The sequence below is a fragment of the Gekko japonicus genome, unplaced genomic scaffold (genome assembly GCF_001447785.1).
Source record: "Gekko japonicus isolate JY-2015 unplaced genomic scaffold, Gekko_japonicus_V1.1 scaffold15, whole genome shotgun sequence".
NCBI classification, from domain to species: Eukaryota; Metazoa; Chordata; class Lepidosauria; order Squamata; family Gekkonidae; genus Gekko; species Gekko japonicus.
The window spans coordinates 788,018-806,928 of record NW_015165830.1 but is presented as its reverse complement, the minus strand read 5'-3'; the positions used below and the strand labels follow the sequence as shown (position 1 = coordinate 806,928).

General features: G+C 43.0%; 1 protein-coding gene across 1 annotated transcript in view; it reads left to right on the top strand.

Annotated features, from left to right (window-relative positions):
- The first annotated feature begins 1,577 nt into the window (after positions 1-1,577).
- LOC107110010 (E3 ubiquitin/ISG15 ligase TRIM25-like) overlaps positions 1,578-18,911 on the top strand; it is a 42,312-nt gene continuing 24,978 nt past the window's right edge. The window contains exons 1-5 of the mRNA XM_015410717.1: positions 1,578-2,171; positions 5,449-5,544; positions 7,341-7,574; positions 14,580-14,742; positions 16,729-16,791. Of these exons, the coding sequence (XP_015266203.1) occupies positions 1,578-2,171; positions 5,449-5,544; positions 7,341-7,574; positions 14,580-14,742; positions 16,729-16,791 (1,150 nt within the window). The remainder of the gene's footprint in view (positions 2,172-5,448; positions 5,545-7,340; positions 7,575-14,579; positions 14,743-16,728; positions 16,792-18,911) is intronic.

The window sequence follows — 18,911 nt, the reverse complement described above, 5'->3', positions numbered from 1 at the left end:
CGCCAATGTTGGATCAGGCCAAAGGCCCATCCAGTCCAACACTCTGTATCACACAGCGGCGAGAAATACCAGTGCCATCAGGAGGTCCACCAGTGGGGCCAGGAGATTAATGCATTTAGCTTCTCAGCCATTTCCCTATCATCCTTCAGTACTCCTTTTACCCCTTGGTCATCCAAGGGCCCCACTGCCTCCCTGGCTGGTTTTCTGCTTCTTATGTGTTTGAAGAAAGAGAAAGTTTTATTGTTGGTTTTTACGTTTTTTGCTATATGCTCCTCATATTCCCTTTTTGCCTGCCTGACCACAGACTTGCATTTTATTTCCCATAGCCTGTGTTCTGTTTTATCAGCCTCACTGTGACTAGCTTTCCACCGCTTAAAGGAATCCTTTTTACCGTTTACAGCTCCCATTACTTTGTTTGTTAATCATGCAGGCTTTTTCCTATACCTGTTTGTGCCTTTCCTAACCTGCGGAATATATATATATATTGAGCTCCTAGGATCGTAGTTTTAAACAGTTTCCAAGCTTCCCCAATTGTTTTGACCCTTTCTACTTTTCCTTTCAGTTTCCTCCCCACATGTCCCCTCATATCAGAGAAGTTACCCCTTTTAAAGTTAAAAGTGGTTGTGTCAGTCTTTTTGGCCAATTCCCTATTTATACAAATGTTGAACTCAACAACATTATGATCACTGTTCCCAAGCGGTGCAATCACTTTTACATCTCTCACCAGGTCTTGAGTGTTACTTAGGACCAAATCAAGGATCGCCTCTCCCCTGGTAGATTCCGTGATCATCTGCTCCGTAACACAGTCATTTAGAGTGTCTAGAAACTCAATATCTTTTTCTCGACTAGAACACATATTGACCCAATCAATGTGTGGGTAGTTAAAATCACCTATTACGACACAGTGTTTTTGTCTAGCTGCTATCTTTAATTCATTCATCATTTTATAATCCTCTATCTTTTGATCTGGTGGGCGATAACAAACTCCCAGTGTTAAGTTTCCTTTTGGCCCCCCTATTTCAACCCATAGAATTTCCGTAGAATGTATGTATGTTGTATATATTGTAACAAGGCCTCAGAATTGTTATAAATCTGTTTCCGTAGAGTAGTGTTAACTTTTTGTGTGACCATTAAACCTTTGTCATTTAACTAGGGCAGCAACAAATTAATTGGTTAATCAGTTAAAATCCTGTGGGTATAAATTAATTAGGTAATTTATTTACTAATACTTTTAAATATTATTTTAAATCTCTGCACTATAAAAACTACTGGGGCCAGGCACCATCTTAGAAATGTCCTTGCCTCTTTGTTCTCATTGAGGATAGCCTCTTCTAAGATGGGGCCTCCTGCATACTGTAAAAAACAAAACAAAACAAAACATTGCTTTCCTTCAATGCTATTATTCTTTTTATTAATGTGTAAATGTATGCTTTTTAAAACCAATGTGATAAGTTGCCTAAGATGTCTTTAAACAAATTACATTTTTTCCCTAACATTTTCTAGATCATTGCAAGGCCTATACTTATTTGCTGAGTCCAACCTGATCTCCCCCCACCCCCACAAGGTTTTCAGTTGCTATGAAGAAGTCTAGTTTGCTTTTCCTCGAGGATGACATTGTGTGTCCAATATGCCTCGAGGTGTTCAAAGACCCTGTCACTACAGCCTGTGGCCACAACTTCTGCATGGACTGTCTGCAGGATTACTGGGATCGTCAAGCTTTGATTGGGGAATGCCCCTACTGCCCTCAGTGCCGGGAGTCCTTCAGCTCAAGGCCTCAGCTCCGCAAAAATATAACCCTGGGAGAAATTGCTATGAGATTTGAACAAGAAGAGGCTCAGGGGTCAAGGACGCTCCCCTTGGTGGGTCCGCGGGATGTCCCATGTGACTTCTGCTCTTCCAATAATAAACTCAAGGCTGTCAAGTCTTGCCTGCAGTGCATGGCGGCCTTGTGCCATAACCATATCCAGTCCCACTATGAAGACAAGACCTTCAAAAACCATCAGCTGGTAGAACCTCTCAGTGACCTGAAGGCCAATATGTGCCTAACGCATCGCCGGCTGTTGGCGCTGTTCTGCAAAATGGAAGGCGAATTCATCTGCCACATCTGTGTCCGGGAAAAGCACAAGAATCATGAAGCCATCCCTATAAAGGAGGAGAGAGTCAAGAAAGAAGTATGTATTGTGCCCTTCAATCCTGGAAAGGAAACTTTGAGAATAGAGGAATGGGTTGTGAAGACAATACCCTAACTACCATCCCATAAAGCTACCCAACAACCCATTCTGTACCACATTTCATTTTCTTCATCTCCTAGTTCTGCATTTATTTATTAGATTTTATCCAGAGTTTTTATTTAGTTGATATTTTAATAGATACTTTAATTCCTGGAGATTTGGAAGTAGAGCCTGGAGAGGGCATAGTTTGGGGAGGGGAGTGACCTCACCAGGGTATAATGCCATAGAGTCCACCCTCCAGAGCATCTATTTTTTTCCAGCAGACCTGATCCCTGTTGTTTGGAAATCAGTTATCTGTCAAGCCTAACCCCAGGGACTCACAGTCATCAAACTCACAGTCATCATACTTTTGGCAGTAAACATAAGCATGTTAGTTTAAAAAAAACAAAGATTGTGTCTTGGCTTTTGGGATCCTGCTGTTTATCATTTACTTACAGTGTTCATAGCCTGTTTTTCTCTGTGATCGGGGACTCTGTGCCACCATCAGATCAGCCCAGATTGTGTAGATGTAGGTCATCTGACCTATGGGGCTGTCTGAGAAAATACTGATGTATTTCTAACAGTAGTCTTTGATAAAAATTACTTTAACTTGGCACGGCCAAGAAACGTGTGTATCTGACCAAAATGAGGATGAGCATGGTTCAACAGTGACTTGCCCACTCTCATTCTGTGCACCTTGTGCAGAGAAAGATATTAAATAAAGATAAAGATAGAATAAGGCTGCGGTCACACGGAACATTAGCCACGCAAGAGAGACGGAAGACAGGCGGATTTTCCGGGCACGATCTCACCGGCACATCTGGGAAGCGTAGCTCTTCCGCGGCACAACCGAGGCTTCACGCCGAAAACACGCAGCAAAAAACTAGTACCTCGGAGGTACTAGTTTCCGGAAACTGCGGGGCAAGGGCGGGCGTCTGATCACGTTTCCGGTGGCATCCGGCGCCCGCCCATGTCCCCTTGTGAAAAAGGGGTTTTCCCCCCCAAGTCTCCGTGGATGTGCACACACACCCAACGGAGCATGCGCATTTGTCGTGTACACAAAAAAAGAAAACCAGTTTGCCGCACCGCGCGCTTCTTCGTTGCGTGCAGGCGTGTCCTGTGATCGGCACCTCTCCCTACCCACGGAACCTCCACGGTACCTCCACGGTACCTCCACAGGACCTCCACAGGAGGTCTGATCGCTTAACCATGCGTTAGTTCGCCCCGGGGCAAACAGCCACACTTCCCCCCCGCAGTTTCCTGCCCGTGTGACCGGAGCCCAAGATAGGTAGCCATGTTAGTCTGTCTGTAGCAGCAGAAAAGAGCAAGAGTCCAGTAGCACCTTTAAAACTAACGATTTGTGGCAGGGTATGAGCTCGTATTCCTGCCAGAGGAGAGTATTGGAGGACTCTGTTCCTGAGAAAAACGGTCTAATGGCTAATACGTTCCAGAAATATAATTGAATTGGATTTTGTATTGTTGTGCCTTATGGATAAGCTATTTGTCTTATGAGGAAATTGTGGTTTTGATAAAAGCTAAGCTGAAATGCGGAGCAACCTTGGGCTACCTGTCAGCCGAAGCCAAAGTTTAAAACGAAGGGCACATTCTATTGAACCTGGAATTTACGACCTAAAGACTAATTGCCATCAACAATATTGTGGACTTCATAATCCATTGCGTTTAGCTATTGCAAGACTGAATGTATTAGTACGAAATGTTTAATTACAGATACATGTTAAAAGTTTTTAAAATCATTTTGTATTTTTCACTAAGGGTTCATTATATAAAACATTGTTTATGCAGTAATTCTAAATAGCCTGTTCCCACAGTGTTTTGCTTGAATTGTAGCCACCTTGAGCCTAGCATCCCTATCTCTATGCCACCATCGGATCAGCCCAGGTTGTACAGATGTATGTCAGCTGGCCTATGGGGCTGTCTGAGTAAATATTATATTAGTCTTTCATAAAATGGCCATTAGTTATAGGTTTCTTTGTTCTTTTGTTGTTTATATTGTTAAATAAAAATATAAAAGTTAAAAAAGGGAGGAAACAATTGTATTCCATTGATTAAACACATGGAAAGAAGCGCTGCAACAACATTCATTCTCTTAGAAATTTTTTAATGCATTTGCTTTTGATGATATGATGGATTTGATGCAACAATTATGATTTTATATGTATGGTGCTATATATGTGTTCAAATAGCCATAAAAATAACAGTGGCAGTTATGGAAGGATTCCCTAAAGCCCGTTTCTGTATTTCTTGCAGATTAACTTGATGTCTTAATGTTACAGGTAGCATTCAAAGCTGACTCAGTTTTAATCAAGTGCTCGTCACAAAGTTGTTTTTGTCCAGTTCAAACACATGTAGCATTGTTGAGCAGCAGGAAGTTACAAACCAGTGTAAAGACCTACAATGTTTCTTTAGCCTATTATTCTTTGTCTTGACTTGTGAAATTAGTTTAATTTCTCAGGCATTTTTGCACAATGTTCTAAAGGTCTGGAGGTGACACAAGGACTGAATGATCAAAAAGTGGAATAATTATGCTGGCAGAATTTTTTGTTGACTGGTCAATAGCTTGTTTGCTATCTGGACCATCATCTCTTGTCATTGCCACTACTGCAGTGAACTGGTTAATAATGATGCTGACATAAAGATTGTTATTCTTTTATTTTGGAGGTGGTTCATTCTTGAGGTGTTCTTTGAGATGTTTCTGTGAACATTTATTCCAAGAACAGAGAGGTCAGTAGAAGACAGCATCATATCCAGTTACATTCGGTTCATGGCTGGGCTGGAATGGTTTTGAAAATTAAAGCCAAGATCCTGAAGCACATAATGACCTTACTGCATCATTGCACTGGCTCTGTTCTTCCTAGGCTGGTATTTTGCAATGGGAGTTCAACAGGATCTTTTTGCTTAAAGTATACAGTGTTGGAACACAAACCAATAGTGCAACTATAGATTCTCTAGTATCCATCCTTCAAGAGATATTTAGGGATGCCAGCCTCCAGGTGGGACCTGGGGACCCCCCAGAATTACAGCTCAGTTCCAGAAATCAGAGATCATTTCCCCTGGAGCAAACAGATGCCTTGGAGGGTGGACTCTATGGCATTGTACTCCACTGAGGTCCCTGTCCTCCCCAGGCTCCAGCCCCAAATCTCCAGGAATTTCCCAACCTGGATCTGGCAACCCTAAATTGCTGCAATGTATTTCTACTTTGTTTTTAATTTTTTCCTAGGCAGATGTCAACAGAATTCAAGCCAATGTGGAAAACCAGATTTTGATGCTGGCATTGGATGGTCAAACACACAGGGGTAGAATAAACTACTTAATGGTGAGAAAAGCTTTTCAGAATACACCCACCGAATGTTGAATATATGACATGGTGTAGTATTGTGCCATGCCTTTCGTTAGTGTCCACTTGTATGGTTTGGAATCCAGTGCTGTCTCTGTAGGCTCATTTGAGTCTGAAGACCATGTCCACCATGAAAGGTCTAGCAGTTGCTGAACATGGACTACCTTCCTCTCTAGTCTATGAAACATCCCAGGCCCTGATTGGATCGCAGGCTCAAGTCAGATAGATACAGCTGTCCTTCAAGATTAGGTGTGAATCATCTTTGGGGGGAAAATACTGAAAGCAAAGCCAATAAAGTTTAATTGTAGCTGACTTTTAAAAATTCCAATGCATTTTGAAGATCTTCAGGAAACATACAAAGACATGTATAGCCAAATATCCAAGCAATCATTTCATAATAATAAAAGTATATGAATCACATCATTTAAAGGGCTATTTATGCCTATATAGTAATAAATTCATGATAATTCCAAAGGGCTTTTGTTAAGGGACAAGAAAGCACACACTTCAACATAATCAAAAGGATATATGAGGGGGAAAGATTTTTTTGTATATACCTTTCAAAAATTGTTTATACTAAGCATATACATAACCCAGGCAATAAAACCACGGCTGAAAGAAAAAGCTAAGAATAAACCCTCATGGCTGAGATTTGGGCAGTGGTTAAATAAACACATCTTTTAAAACTTAGAGGTTGTGTTTGGAGTGGCCGCTCTCTGCACTGAGCTTTGCAAGGAGCCGTAATGTACATTCCCATTTAACTTCTCATCAAGTCATTCTCTTCTTATGGCTCAGTCTTGAAGGGTTTGTTCTTCTCTTGGTTTTATTGACTTGAAACATAGGAGAGCTATACATTGTTAAAGTAAGGCATACACAAAGCATTTTATAAAGCTTTTAATTATGTGTTTCTTGTTGTGTGCTTTTTTTCTCTCAGGAAAGGTTCTTAGGGTTCTTAAGAATACATTATTACCAAGGCATAAATAGCACTTTAAATCATGTGATTGACATTGTAGCTTTTATTATAGTTATATAGGCAAATGTATGATGAATCATAACATTTGACTTTGGCTGCAGTTACACACACTAATAATCCACTTTCAATCCACATTCGATGCACTTTCCAACTGGATTTTGCCAGTTCACATAGTAAAATCTAGTTGGAAAGTGCACTGAAAGTGGATTATTTAGTGTGTGTGTGTGTGACTGCAGCCTTTGTACATTCCCCTGTAGATCTGCAAGTTACATGGGGGATATTCTGTATTAAACTACAATTGCATCTTAATGGTTTTGCCTTCAGCTCCCCCCCCCCCTCCCGGGTTTGGTGTGCCCCTCCCCTTTGGCAAGTCATCTTGAACATTTGGGCAACATCTACATCACTGCTCTCTGTTGCAAACCGTTTCATGTCCTCCATTGCTATCTTCTTGATTTCTTTTCTGCTGCCTCTTTGGATCTTTTGTGGCTATGTTCCAGGTGGATTTAAGACAGCGTAAATTCTGTCCCCTGTAGTGTGGATACATGGCCTGACGTTTGACAATACCCATTAGGTCTGTGCATCCTAGTGGAATCAGGAAGCCAAAGGAAGAATTTCCTGTGAGGCTTTGCACAGGCCCAGTGTTTGCTGCCCCATACAGCTGCACTGTCTAATGGGAGAGGTATGAGCTCATACCCTGCCACAAATGTTATTCGTCTTTAAGGTACTACTGGACTCGTGCTCTTTTCTAATAAATAGTCAGTGAAGAAAATATGATGTGCTTGGACTTCCCTTTCCATTCTAGAAAGTGGTGAAGACCGCCAGAGATGAAGTGACCCAGACCTTTGCTGAGGTATTCAAAGAGCTCAAGTGGCTGCAGGCTAAACTGATGGACTTTGTAGACCAAGAAGAAAGATCAGCTTTAGTGGAAATGGGAAACTCCATTCAGCATAGGAAGGAGGAACTGACCAATCTCAAGAAGCAGAACATGTGGTTGGCAATGCTGGCTAATGACCCGAGTGATTCTCAGTTCCTGCAGGTAGGAGTGCCACTTTTCCTCTCTGTAGTTGAAACACTGTCGAGGCCATTGTCTAGTAGCCCAAGACTATCGTAGCAGTGGCCACTTAGTTTTTTGTGAAGCCCAGAGGCAGGCCCGTAGCTATCGTGGGGCCCGCGGGGACCGCCTCCCCTGCTGTTTTTGCGGGCCCCTCCCCCGATCCTCAGCTCCCCCCCTCCAGCCCTCCCCCCCCACACACACATTGGTCGGATTGCAGCCGCTGCAGCAGTCCACTCCTCCTGTTGTATTTTCTGTGCCAGGCTTCAGCAAAGATCGTCGGCTCAGAGAAGGAGTGAGGGAGGAAGCTTGATCCCTGCTCTCCTTTTTTTAAAACACACGGCAGCTTTCCTAGACCTCTGAGGAGCCTTAGTGTCTATTAACATTGGGATTCTGGCTTGCCTCAGAGGAAGGCTCTAGTGGGGGCTGTGGGGGTGTGTGCCAAGCAGACCCTCCTTGCCCTGAAGCCTTTGATTTAATTAGCTGGTGGGGCTCCCCAAGGCCCCCTCCCCCCCAAAATCCCTAGCTATGGGGCTGCCCACAGGCACTGGGGGAGGATGTTCCTTGATAGACACATTCAAATATATAACATCTTGGAAGGTCAAATTGCCATATAAATCATAGTTGCAGTCATTTAGAACAGTACCTCTACGGCTTTCTTCATTATTACAGGCAGCATCTTGCCTCTGTCTTATTTTTTGCCTTCTCAGCATTCCTGAGGTTGTTCCATTCACTCAGCATCCCATGCTTGCATGGATAGATGATGTCCCACTCCAGATAGGTGGTTTCTTGGCCTGTGTATCGGCTGGGATTTCTCATAATTGAGCTTTGGGATGGAGGTGGACATTTTGGGGAGGGTTTCAGGACCATTGGTTAAAACAGGCCAGAGCAACGACACTGGTGTTTTCCACATGGGGACAGGTAGTTTCCCCATTGCTGCTGTTGCTGCCAGTACAGCACAGTGGCAACAGGACTTCCACATGGCAAGTTTCCCTGAAATTTCTTTGCCTGACTCCCATAGCAATGGCTATTGCCCCTCCCCTGGACTTAATATAATTATATCAGTATAAAAAAGTAAGTTTCTAGCCCCTTTTGTTCTGAAAGTATGCCTTTCCCCTTCTATCTCTGCAAAGATAAAAGGGACTCACTGGATACTTACTTTTTTAAAAACATGAAAGCTGGGAATTCAGAGAGCCTATTGCATATTTTGTTGTAGCATTGTATAATAATACTCAATTGTTGATTTAAAAAACCCTATCTGACCCTATCTGGCTTGGCATGCTTCTTGGGCACAAGGCTTTTCCTTTGCCACAGTGTACAGTCAATAGTCCAACATTAGGCACTTCACGTGGACCACAGTTCTGTCCAGTGCCCTGGTACACACTTCTTCATAGTCCAGTAAGGCAGTGCTTACAAGAGTCTCTAATAATGCCATCTGAAGTAGCTTCATTGAAAACCCATACCTATCCTCCCGCTATATTCCTTATTTTGGACTGGTGCCAACTAGGAACTAGTGCACTAGTAGAGGATAAAGGGCATTTCCCCATGGCCAGAGTTGGTAGCACAAACCTTCACCACTTGCCTTTCCTTTGATCACTCATGCTGTTTGTTTGCATAATATCTTCTTTCCCTCCTGCCTGCATTAGGTCCTAACCCCAGTAGGAGCAGCCTTTGCCTGAAAGATCTGGCTATGTTGTACTTTAGACAGCCCCACACCGCACCCCCTTCTATGCTGCTGCATATAAATGTTTCTGTCGTATAAATAGCTCTGCTAGTAGACCTCCAGCAAGTAGCAGCTTAACCCCACCTGCACCAACAGCACATTATTTTATTGTGTATTAAAACATATGGTGCTACAGAAATGCAGTGCTAGGAGAGAAAATGACTCCTGTACCATTTTTGAATGATATTTTGAAGGCTCCAGTAGAATTTAGTGATAGGAATAGGCAGAGGTGGAATGTGCCAACCAACTGCATACAAGCATCGAAAGAGGGCTGTTCTCTGGACGAACCGTGCAAGTGACTGCTTGAGGTGGTGCAATGAGGAGGGCAGAGGGTCTCCAGTTGCTCCCAGCCGTTAGCAGCAGAGGAGGTAAGTACCATCACCACCTGGGTTTGCACTGCTTTGTCTTGGCCGGTAGCAGTACAGGCCCAGGTGGTAATGGATTAGGGTTGCCAGCCTCCAGGTGGGGCCTGGAGATCTCCCGCTTTTACAACTGATCTCCAGCTGACAGAGATCAGCTCCCCTGGAGAAAATGGCTGCTTTGGAGGGTGGACTCTATGGCATTGTACCATGCTGAGGCCCCTCCCCTCCCCAAACCCCGCCCTCTCCTGGCTCCGCCCCCAAAGTCTCCAGGTATTTCCCAACTCGGACCTGGCAACCCTATAATGGATGTACCATTCTTCGGGTGGCTAAATGTCTTTAACTGGCCCTGATGTTAGCCCTTAGCGACAAACAGCAGTGAAGCACTATTCAAATGGCTTTAGATATTTTTGACCAGTAAATATTCAGATGTTCTTTTAATCTGATAGTAATAGTATGATGACTACCCACCAAGGATCATTTTTTGCTCACACAGGATTATCTTTGGTATTTATTTCTTCATGACATTTCCATCCGCCCTTCCTCTGAGGAGATTTGTAGTGACTTGCCCAAGGCCACCCAATGTGTTTCAAGGTTGGATGTGCTGAAATTTTAACCTGGTTTCCCACATTTAAATATAGTAACACTCTACCCACTGTATCTCACTGGCTCTCAACTGGTATCCCAAAATAGTTCACATTACCCAGGACCGAGGACCTGTACTCCTTCCTATCTCCATCTGCTCTGTTCTTTGCAGGAAGTGTTCAGCACACTCTGTCCAAGCTCCTGTTACCTCCTTCCAGCTCTCATCTTTCCCTTCCATTCCATCTTATCACTTTTCCTTATTACCTGTGTCCCATCATCTTGTCCTTCAACATTTTAACATTAGAAAGGAAAAACATTAGAAATTCCCAAACCCATATATTTCCCTTGTAATGCTAATGTTTGGGGCAGGGTTGACTAGGAGGGCATATGCAATTCTTCCCTGCAAATATCCCCCTCCAGGTTGATCTTAATTTTTTTCTTCCTAGCAAGGCCCTAAAAGCAGAAGTAAATCCCACTTGGAAGGGAAACAGGAAGGTAGCTTGGAAACAGAGGATTTGCAGGGGATAATTGGGATATAGGAGTAGTGAAGTATTCACACACACACACATACACGTTTATTCTCCTTTACAAAGGGCCCATGTTTGTATTATCTCGTGACAGAAATATCTGTTGGCCTGCATCCAATCATGCATGCATGGAAGGCAGGCAGGCAGGCAGAATTTCCCCTTGTTCCTCCCCATTCCAGGAGCCCCTTCTGTACCCCAGAAAGGTCATTTGTGAAGTTGTGGGAATGTATGCGGAAGAACAGTCATGCTGGCTGCAACACTGCCATGCAGAGGGGCTTGAAATCATTATCACACCCTACTCCCTGTTCCATCAATGGAACTGATCTTACAGAAGACACAGAGGAAGCCAGTTCACCTCCTTCTCCCTCACCCCTGCAGCAGTCCAAGCCACATGGCTATTCCACTGCATGGGTCCTTCCTAGGGCTGCCAAGTTGGGGCGGGTAAACCCCCACTTTGGAGGCCTGATTTCCGCCGCCGCGGAATTGGGCCCCAGGGGGAACTCCACCCACCGAAGCGCAGCGTGGCTGCATCACCGGAGGTGACGCAACCACGTCGATCACGTTGGGGGCGTGGCCCGGATCGTCAGAGGGAAAACTCTATGGTTTTCCCTCCGACAATCCGGGCCACGCCCCCAACGTGGTTGACGTCACACATCACTTCTGGTGACGCGCTGGCGGCGTGCGTGCGCACATCCGAGGACGGCTCCCGGAGCCCAGCGAGGCTCCCCCGCCGGTGAGTTTTTTTGACTTGGCAACCCTAGTCCTTCCACCCCACATATGATCTTTCCACAAGGTCAGAAAGGGTTGCAGGAACTGAGAAGAATATGGATACAGGCCATTATATGTACTTCTGTGATTGTGAAAAATACTTTTTTTCTTTTTCAAATACAGCCACTGGAGCTGGGCCTGTGGGGTTTTTTTTTGTTGTTGCTTTTTTTTGGGAGTTTTTTTTTTTAAGGCAGGCAACTGCACAGAAGGTAAGTGCTCCTGGAATTGTCCTGCTGGAAAACAACCACAATTTACTTTTACCTCTCCTAGGGAAAGCTTACAAGTATCCCCCTATTTTTTTACTAAGTAAAACCAGCTTGAGGGTTGCATTTTTAATCAGAAAGCAGCAAGGATGGAAAGTTTTGGGTTTTTTTTAAAGTACCCTCAACACCATTCTCTCTTATGAAAAAGCAGCCCCAGCAGATGCATTTGGAAAAGGGGAAAAAAGTATTTAGAATATCTGGGAGTGGGCACTATCAATGTTCCCTCTAAGCTGTGGGGTTTTGTGAGCAGAAATTCTACTTTGTGAGCTACTGGCATTAACGTTGTGAGCAAGCAATATGGCTACTGCATAAATTAGCTTGCTCTGGAGCCCTCCTTCCTGAGCTAAGACAAAAAATGTGTGAGCTGGAGGCTGAAAAACTGTGAGCTAGCTCACACTTACTCAGCTTAGAGGGAACACTGGGCACTATATGGAATATGTAGTTCAGGCTAGGGTTTCCAGCTCTAGGTTGGGAAATTCTTGGAAGTGATGCCAATGCCCTGAGGGTGCTAAGGTTCTTTGACTTGTGTGGCTAGCCAATAAACCACACAGTGAAATAAACTATTCCAGGCAATAAAGGGTAAAAAAAAAGATTTATTCGAATAAGGAACATCTCACAGCAAAGAAATTCAGCATAGATGTTCAGTGAGCAAATACAGGGAGCAGACATATATTCTTGTTCCTCCCAACTTTACATCATTGTTGACATCATTTAGACATGCTCAGTTCAGATCTCCTTGTCTGGTCAGTCATCAATCACATGTTTGACAAACAGGATGTTACTTGGCTGTGTCTCAACTCTACAATGCAGGTGTTTGTCTCATTATATTGATTTATACATCTGTTCATTTTCTTGGCTGCCTACAAAGACTCCTTTCACTTTTAAATGAACTCTCGGGCTGAGTTCATTTTTAGTACAAAATTTAAATGTTTTCATTACAAAAATGGTTCTTTTACATGGATACATGCATATAAAAGTATAACAATATTCTTAAAGCATTTTATAGGCTTATTTTCACTAAGGGTATACAAAAATATGAAAACATATATCATTTAAATGACATTCTAAAGAATTAAACTCTTTTAGTGTTTCAAAGTAGCCTATGGCATAAAGCTTCTGTAGATACATTGTATTACACATTATTCTTTATTTTTGGTTCATCAGGGAATTTTTACAGAATATTTAAACCTTTAAATTTCCTTATTTTGTCAAGATATGTTATTTTACTTTAACCAGCAGGAGTCACCCTTTTATAATACAATTTCTGCATTTTTAATTGACCCTTTTAATTAGCTTCTTTAGCTGACCTGCCCATGATTAATGTCTTCTATTTTGGCTGGGTTTTCCACACACACCTGGTCAGCTCTTGGTCATTTTCCAACTTTTGCTCTTGTCAGCAGCTTGTAAGCTTTAAACACAATTCTTTATTAGAAAATTAAAACCTTAACTAGTTTTCTTCTTTTTAATAAACATTCAGAAACATTTTATCCATAAGCTTTCATTCTCAGCTATAAACATTCAGAGACATTTACCTTTTAACAATTATTCTTTGCTATAAAAGCTCATGGATCCTTGCCAGGTCAGTTTTAAGTGTATAAAAATATCTTGACCAGTTATTTTCTAGTTCCTGTGGAATAAAGGATAGAATCATCAATCTATAGCTTTGACAATTATCATGGTGCTTTCTGTTATCCCAATTAAAATACAAAGTCTTTTCTTCTTTAAAATAGGCTGAAAAGGCAAACAGACAGATATTGCTTGTAGATTCCAATAGTTCAGTGTTGATATGTTACAACACTCTAAGCCTATTTCAAATTACTAAAACTCAGAAGCTGAAATGAACTTCTGAACTCTTTGAAATAGAGAGGTTCTCATAAATCTTCACTTATGACGGGTGGAAAGTATGTCCTAATTGAAAATTGGTTAAGTTGCCTTAAGAAAAACTACTTTGCTACCTTTTCTTTGAAGCAAGGGCTGGAACATGTCAATTAAGTTTGATTTAAAACACCTGTTTTCTTTACAACTCTGCTTAGTGATTTAAACTGTTTGTTAATTCTCCAGGAGAGCCCCAAAGAATCTTTCCCAAAGGTTCCTGGAAATCAGCAATAATAATTAGAAAATCACTTGAACCTTTGAATTGTCCTCTACAGAGACTTGGGAGTGGAACCTGGGGAGGGCTGGGTTTGAGGAAGTGACGGACCTCATAAGGGTATAATGCCATAGATTCCACTCTCCAAAGCAATTTTCTCCAGGGGAACTGATCTATTTAGTCTGGAGATCAGTTGTAATTCTGAAAGATCTCCAGGTACCTCCTGGAGGTGTGGCACCCCTAAGTTTGGGCATCCACAAACATGGATTTCCAAAAATGCATTTTTACCAAAATAAAGTTTAGTCTCCCAAAAGGATAGCTGCATCCTCCACTAGACAAGGCAGTCTAGTTACTGATCCATGTTCTTTTGGATAATCAGAAAGGGAAAATGTTAAAAACTGTAAATATCTCAGGCATTTGCATCATAAGCACAAAAGGTAAAAGTCTGACAATATATTAATCACGATATTTAATATGTTCAGTTTAACAAGCTAAATATGTCACTTCTTATAATGGCAGTTATAGTATATAGAGAACATAAAGCATGTCTGAAAGCACATAGATTTAGAGCCAAAGACACAAAATCCAGTTTCTGTGCCAAGGAAATATAAATTCAGTGCTCTAAAAATTATTTTGGTGAATTATAATATTTTCTAAAACCTGGTTACTCTTACAGGACTTCCCAAAAATAAAGGCAATGTCTGGGTGCAAAGAAGCTTTGATTGGTCTGAAATGTGAGGACCCCACCAGTTTCGTTGGGCTCAAACAGACACTGTGTGACTTGAAATCCCAGTTATCCATGACTGGACTCTGCTTTATCAACAAAGTCCTTCAGAAAGGTGAGTAAATTCTGCTGGCTTGGAGGTGAAGGTGGCTGGTTACAGCATAACAGGACTATATACTAGGCCTGTGAGTGCCAAACTAAACATGGAACTGGGAATCTGTGAATTCCTGACAAGGGACTCTTAAAATTCAGTTAAAAGAAATGTATATTTCTGAAAGAACCTGCTCCCCGGTGATCACAGTTCCTCGGACAGGTGCTTCTTTGGCCAAGTAATCCCAATGGTTGAAGTGCCCCCGCTGTGATCTAGCTCAAGTGCGTTCATATTGCCCATCTGTGTCTGAGAGGAGGCTTTTTAATCCAAGGTTCAGGAGGTGATTTGCTACCTGCTTCCTAATGCTCATTGACTCATACAATTTGTTCACCTGCTACTTCCTCCAATATCTAGTAAATGGTGGTGATTATGATGTTACCAGCTGCTGTCATGGTTAGAGGGAAGAATTCAGATATGTGTTTAAAAATCTATCACCCACAGTGGTTCCCACAATCCTGAGAAAGAACCTAAAGAGTGGAGACTCACAACAGAAAAGAAGTTCCACCATTAACAGGATTGTTCTTGTAGCTGTATGTAACATTTACCAGACAAAAGGACAGTTCTTGCTACATCATTAACAAACCAATTCTGTACTTTACTGCAGGTAGCCTTGAGAGAATAACCGTTCCCATCAGGGTCATTTGCCATGGGTTTGATGCTGTTGGGAAATTGGTTTTTTTCCTGCTTCACCACAGCATCATTGGGGCATTCATCCATCCCCCTGGGTTTCCCTGACTTTTCTCTGATGTTTCCCAAACCTGCTTTGCTGTGAAGTTTTTCACTGCTGTCTAGAGGGAAAAGTTCAGATTTTGCTGGCTCAGCCCACAGAGAAGCCATTTCCCAGGCGCCATAGGGCAAATGATTCTGCTGCCACTTCCCACCCACCGCCCATCACAGGTAAACTTCATGCTGGACTCGGTGGGGTGTGGGCAGTGGCTTGCCATGGCATCACTGTTGGAAGAGTTTTAAATATGCAAAAAGGAGCAGAGCTCAAGCCGCTGAAAGAGTAAACAGAGGAGAGGAGAAAGAAGGTGCTATCTAACTGTGTAACTAACAACTAGGGAGGAAGTGGGCTCAAAAAGAGGAAGTCTCCAATGAGCCAATCAGGAGACAGGAGAAAATACCAGGAAGTCCTTAATCTGACTATGTTAGCTACTTAAGCCCTCCGATGCCCCCCTGTAGGATATTCTTCTTATCCTTCTTACTTCATGCAGACAGCAGATCTTGTATATTCTAACAATCACCTCCCAACAGGTGGATTGGAGGTTAAAGGGGCACTGCCCCCTGGTGTGCACTTAGTTCTGCCTGGAAAAGTCCAGGATGGGAGGATGGCCTTTGCAGAGGGATGGGGGCAGGGAAACCTACCATGCGGAAGCTGTGTTGCCGCTGTGCTGTATCAGCAGCATCAACAGGGAAACTACACAAGCTGAAACCAGTGGAGAAATATATATTTTTTTAAGGAAGTTAATATAATAAATGAGGAAAGGCACGATAGAAATGTACTTGATAGATAGGTACTTGAGTGAAGCCCTGGTTGAATGAAGGGAAAGTAGGACCAGAAACCATTAAAAGGTCATATTCCTAAGTAAATTCTTAGTAAAGGTCATAGTTTTATACAGGGCTCTTTTTGTAGCAGGAACTTCTTTGCATATTAGGGGACACACCCCTAATTCCTGCTACAATTTCACATTGAGACAATCATGCCAAAAGAGAGCAAAGGAGAAGATTAAGAGTCCCAGACCAGAAAAGTAAGGGGGAAACCTCTGTTGTAATCCTACCTAGTGGTGTCCCCACAAGTTGCCCAAGGCAAGAAGAAGCAGAGACAGTCTGAAGCTACCGCATCTATTTTGTAGTGTCCTGTTTCCACCCCAAAAGTTTACAGCCATGGCACTAAGCATACATTTTCACACATACACAAAATAAATAACTCAAGTACCTTTAATCTTTCAGGGATTACAATGGTACCTTATGAAGTGATACCAGTACCTATGGATCGAAAGAGTCTTCTAAAGTGTAGGTGCTGTGGTTTTATTTGTTGAATTGCCATTACCTTTAAATGATTTGTAAAAAGAAATCACTGTTCTTGACTGACAGATCTCAACACATAAAAGTTATTACAGTAGTTTTGTATGTGCCTGAGCAAGAAACAGCCCCCAAAGCGGCAAAATGCATGTAGAAGGGTGACATGCTTATTAGGAGTGGACACTTCACTAGAAACACTGAAAGTGGCATTCTCAAGGAGTAAGGCAGTGCGGGTGTTCTAAATCCAATCCCTCTTCAGTCCTGCAATGATGGTATCTCGGCTGGGATATAAACTATATGTCAATCAATCAGTTCGTTAAGATGCAAAAGGTAATGGCCCTAGCCATTGAGAAAGGCAGAAAGGACAACAGGAAAGCCTACAAAATAAAAAAAACATTGTGTATTATACATACAAATCCCAAATGAGGCTATATACCATAGAATTAATTGAATAAATGCCATGATTGTTCATAGCATATACTGTGCATTTATATTACACTCATTATTGTGTCCGCTGACCACCACCGGAGGTCAGCGCACACTCCTGAGCTTCAGTCCGGCACAACAATGGGACTAGGATTCTAGTCCCTCCACTGGGGGGAACCAATGGGACCTTGGCGGGAGATTTAAACCCACCAATGGGACCAGGGGAAGCCCCTGGACTGTGTATATAGTTGGCCTGCCGGCCGTTAGTCTTTAGTCTTGTTGTGTACCAGTAAAGCCATGCTGATCACTACATCAGCCTCCATGCTTTCTTTACGCGTCTAACCCACTACACTTCAATGGCATGATGTTAGAATCATAAAATGGCACTTAACATATGCACCATAGAAGTGCTAAGTACACCCACCAAGTCAAACCTGTTAGTCAGTGGCAGAGTATAAGGTGTTTTATAAACTGTGCGTACAACATTAGCACCTGTCTGGGGGCTTCAGTGGGACATGTGTATATAATCACTCTGCTTTTACAGACCTCTGTTGTCAATGCTCAGAGCCATTGCCCCTCTTTAAGTCCACTGGAACATCACCCATCACTTAGCTTTCCTCTTAACCTGGCCATCTGCAAATACCACCTTTCGCAACAAGATGGCCACCACAGACTATTCCTCTCCACAAATACTCTTGAAATGTGGCATACCTTCTCTTATTTTGCCTAAGGGCCAAACTTGACATGTCGGTTGGACATGTGGAAGGCACTGCCATTTTAAAGCCTAAAACATGTGATTTTGAAATGCCACCCTGCCGTACAGTGGCACGAGGGGCTCCTGTTCTCCTCGTACCTTTTCAAGTGGTAGAATAGCTGCTGGCAGGGAGAGCTGTCCTAAAACCAACCCCACCCACCACATTCAGTGATTCTGAGGCCCCATCCATGCTTTTTGCCCAGGAGGACCCCGGAATCACTAAGAACACCACTGTACACTCGTTATTACATCTTGTGGCTTTGGTGCTTTTCTCTAGATTACATCCAGCCCTGGAAATAACAATAGTAGGGAACTTCCACCAGTCCAGAGTACAGTAGTATGTATGGCACTAACCTCCCACGTTCACCCAGCTCTCTAACCAGTTACATTCTTCATGATAACTGTAAGCGGCTCATGGGAAATGCCAACATCCCCCCCTTTACGTTGAGGATTACAGACGTCAGGCTGTTTTCTCAGTAATTGCATCGGCCAGGCCATCTTGGCCTCTGGCCCACACTTGGCACCCAAGGCTCTGTCTTGTCTCCCACGATTTCTAACATCGACAGGACGTTGCTGAGAGAGATCATCCAGATATTTGGGCTAGGCTCTCGCCAATATGTAAATAGATACTCAGCTCTACCTTTCACGTCCCATGGATCCCGGGGAGGGATGCAGGCACTGGGGGCTGATGCCTGGAGGCAGTCTGAGGGCTGGCAGGGCCTAACAAGCTGGATCCCAACAAAAGGGAGGTGTTGCTGGTAGCCAGAAGAATCGATGCAGGGACTGAAGTGTCTCCTGTTCTGGATAAGGCGGCACTCCCCCTAAAAGAGCATAGGCTCATGGCCCTATATGGCTGGGGACCAACATACCCCTATGCCCATACGAACCTCCCAGGTCACTATGGGTGCCTTTGGAGGCCTTCTTTCGGCAT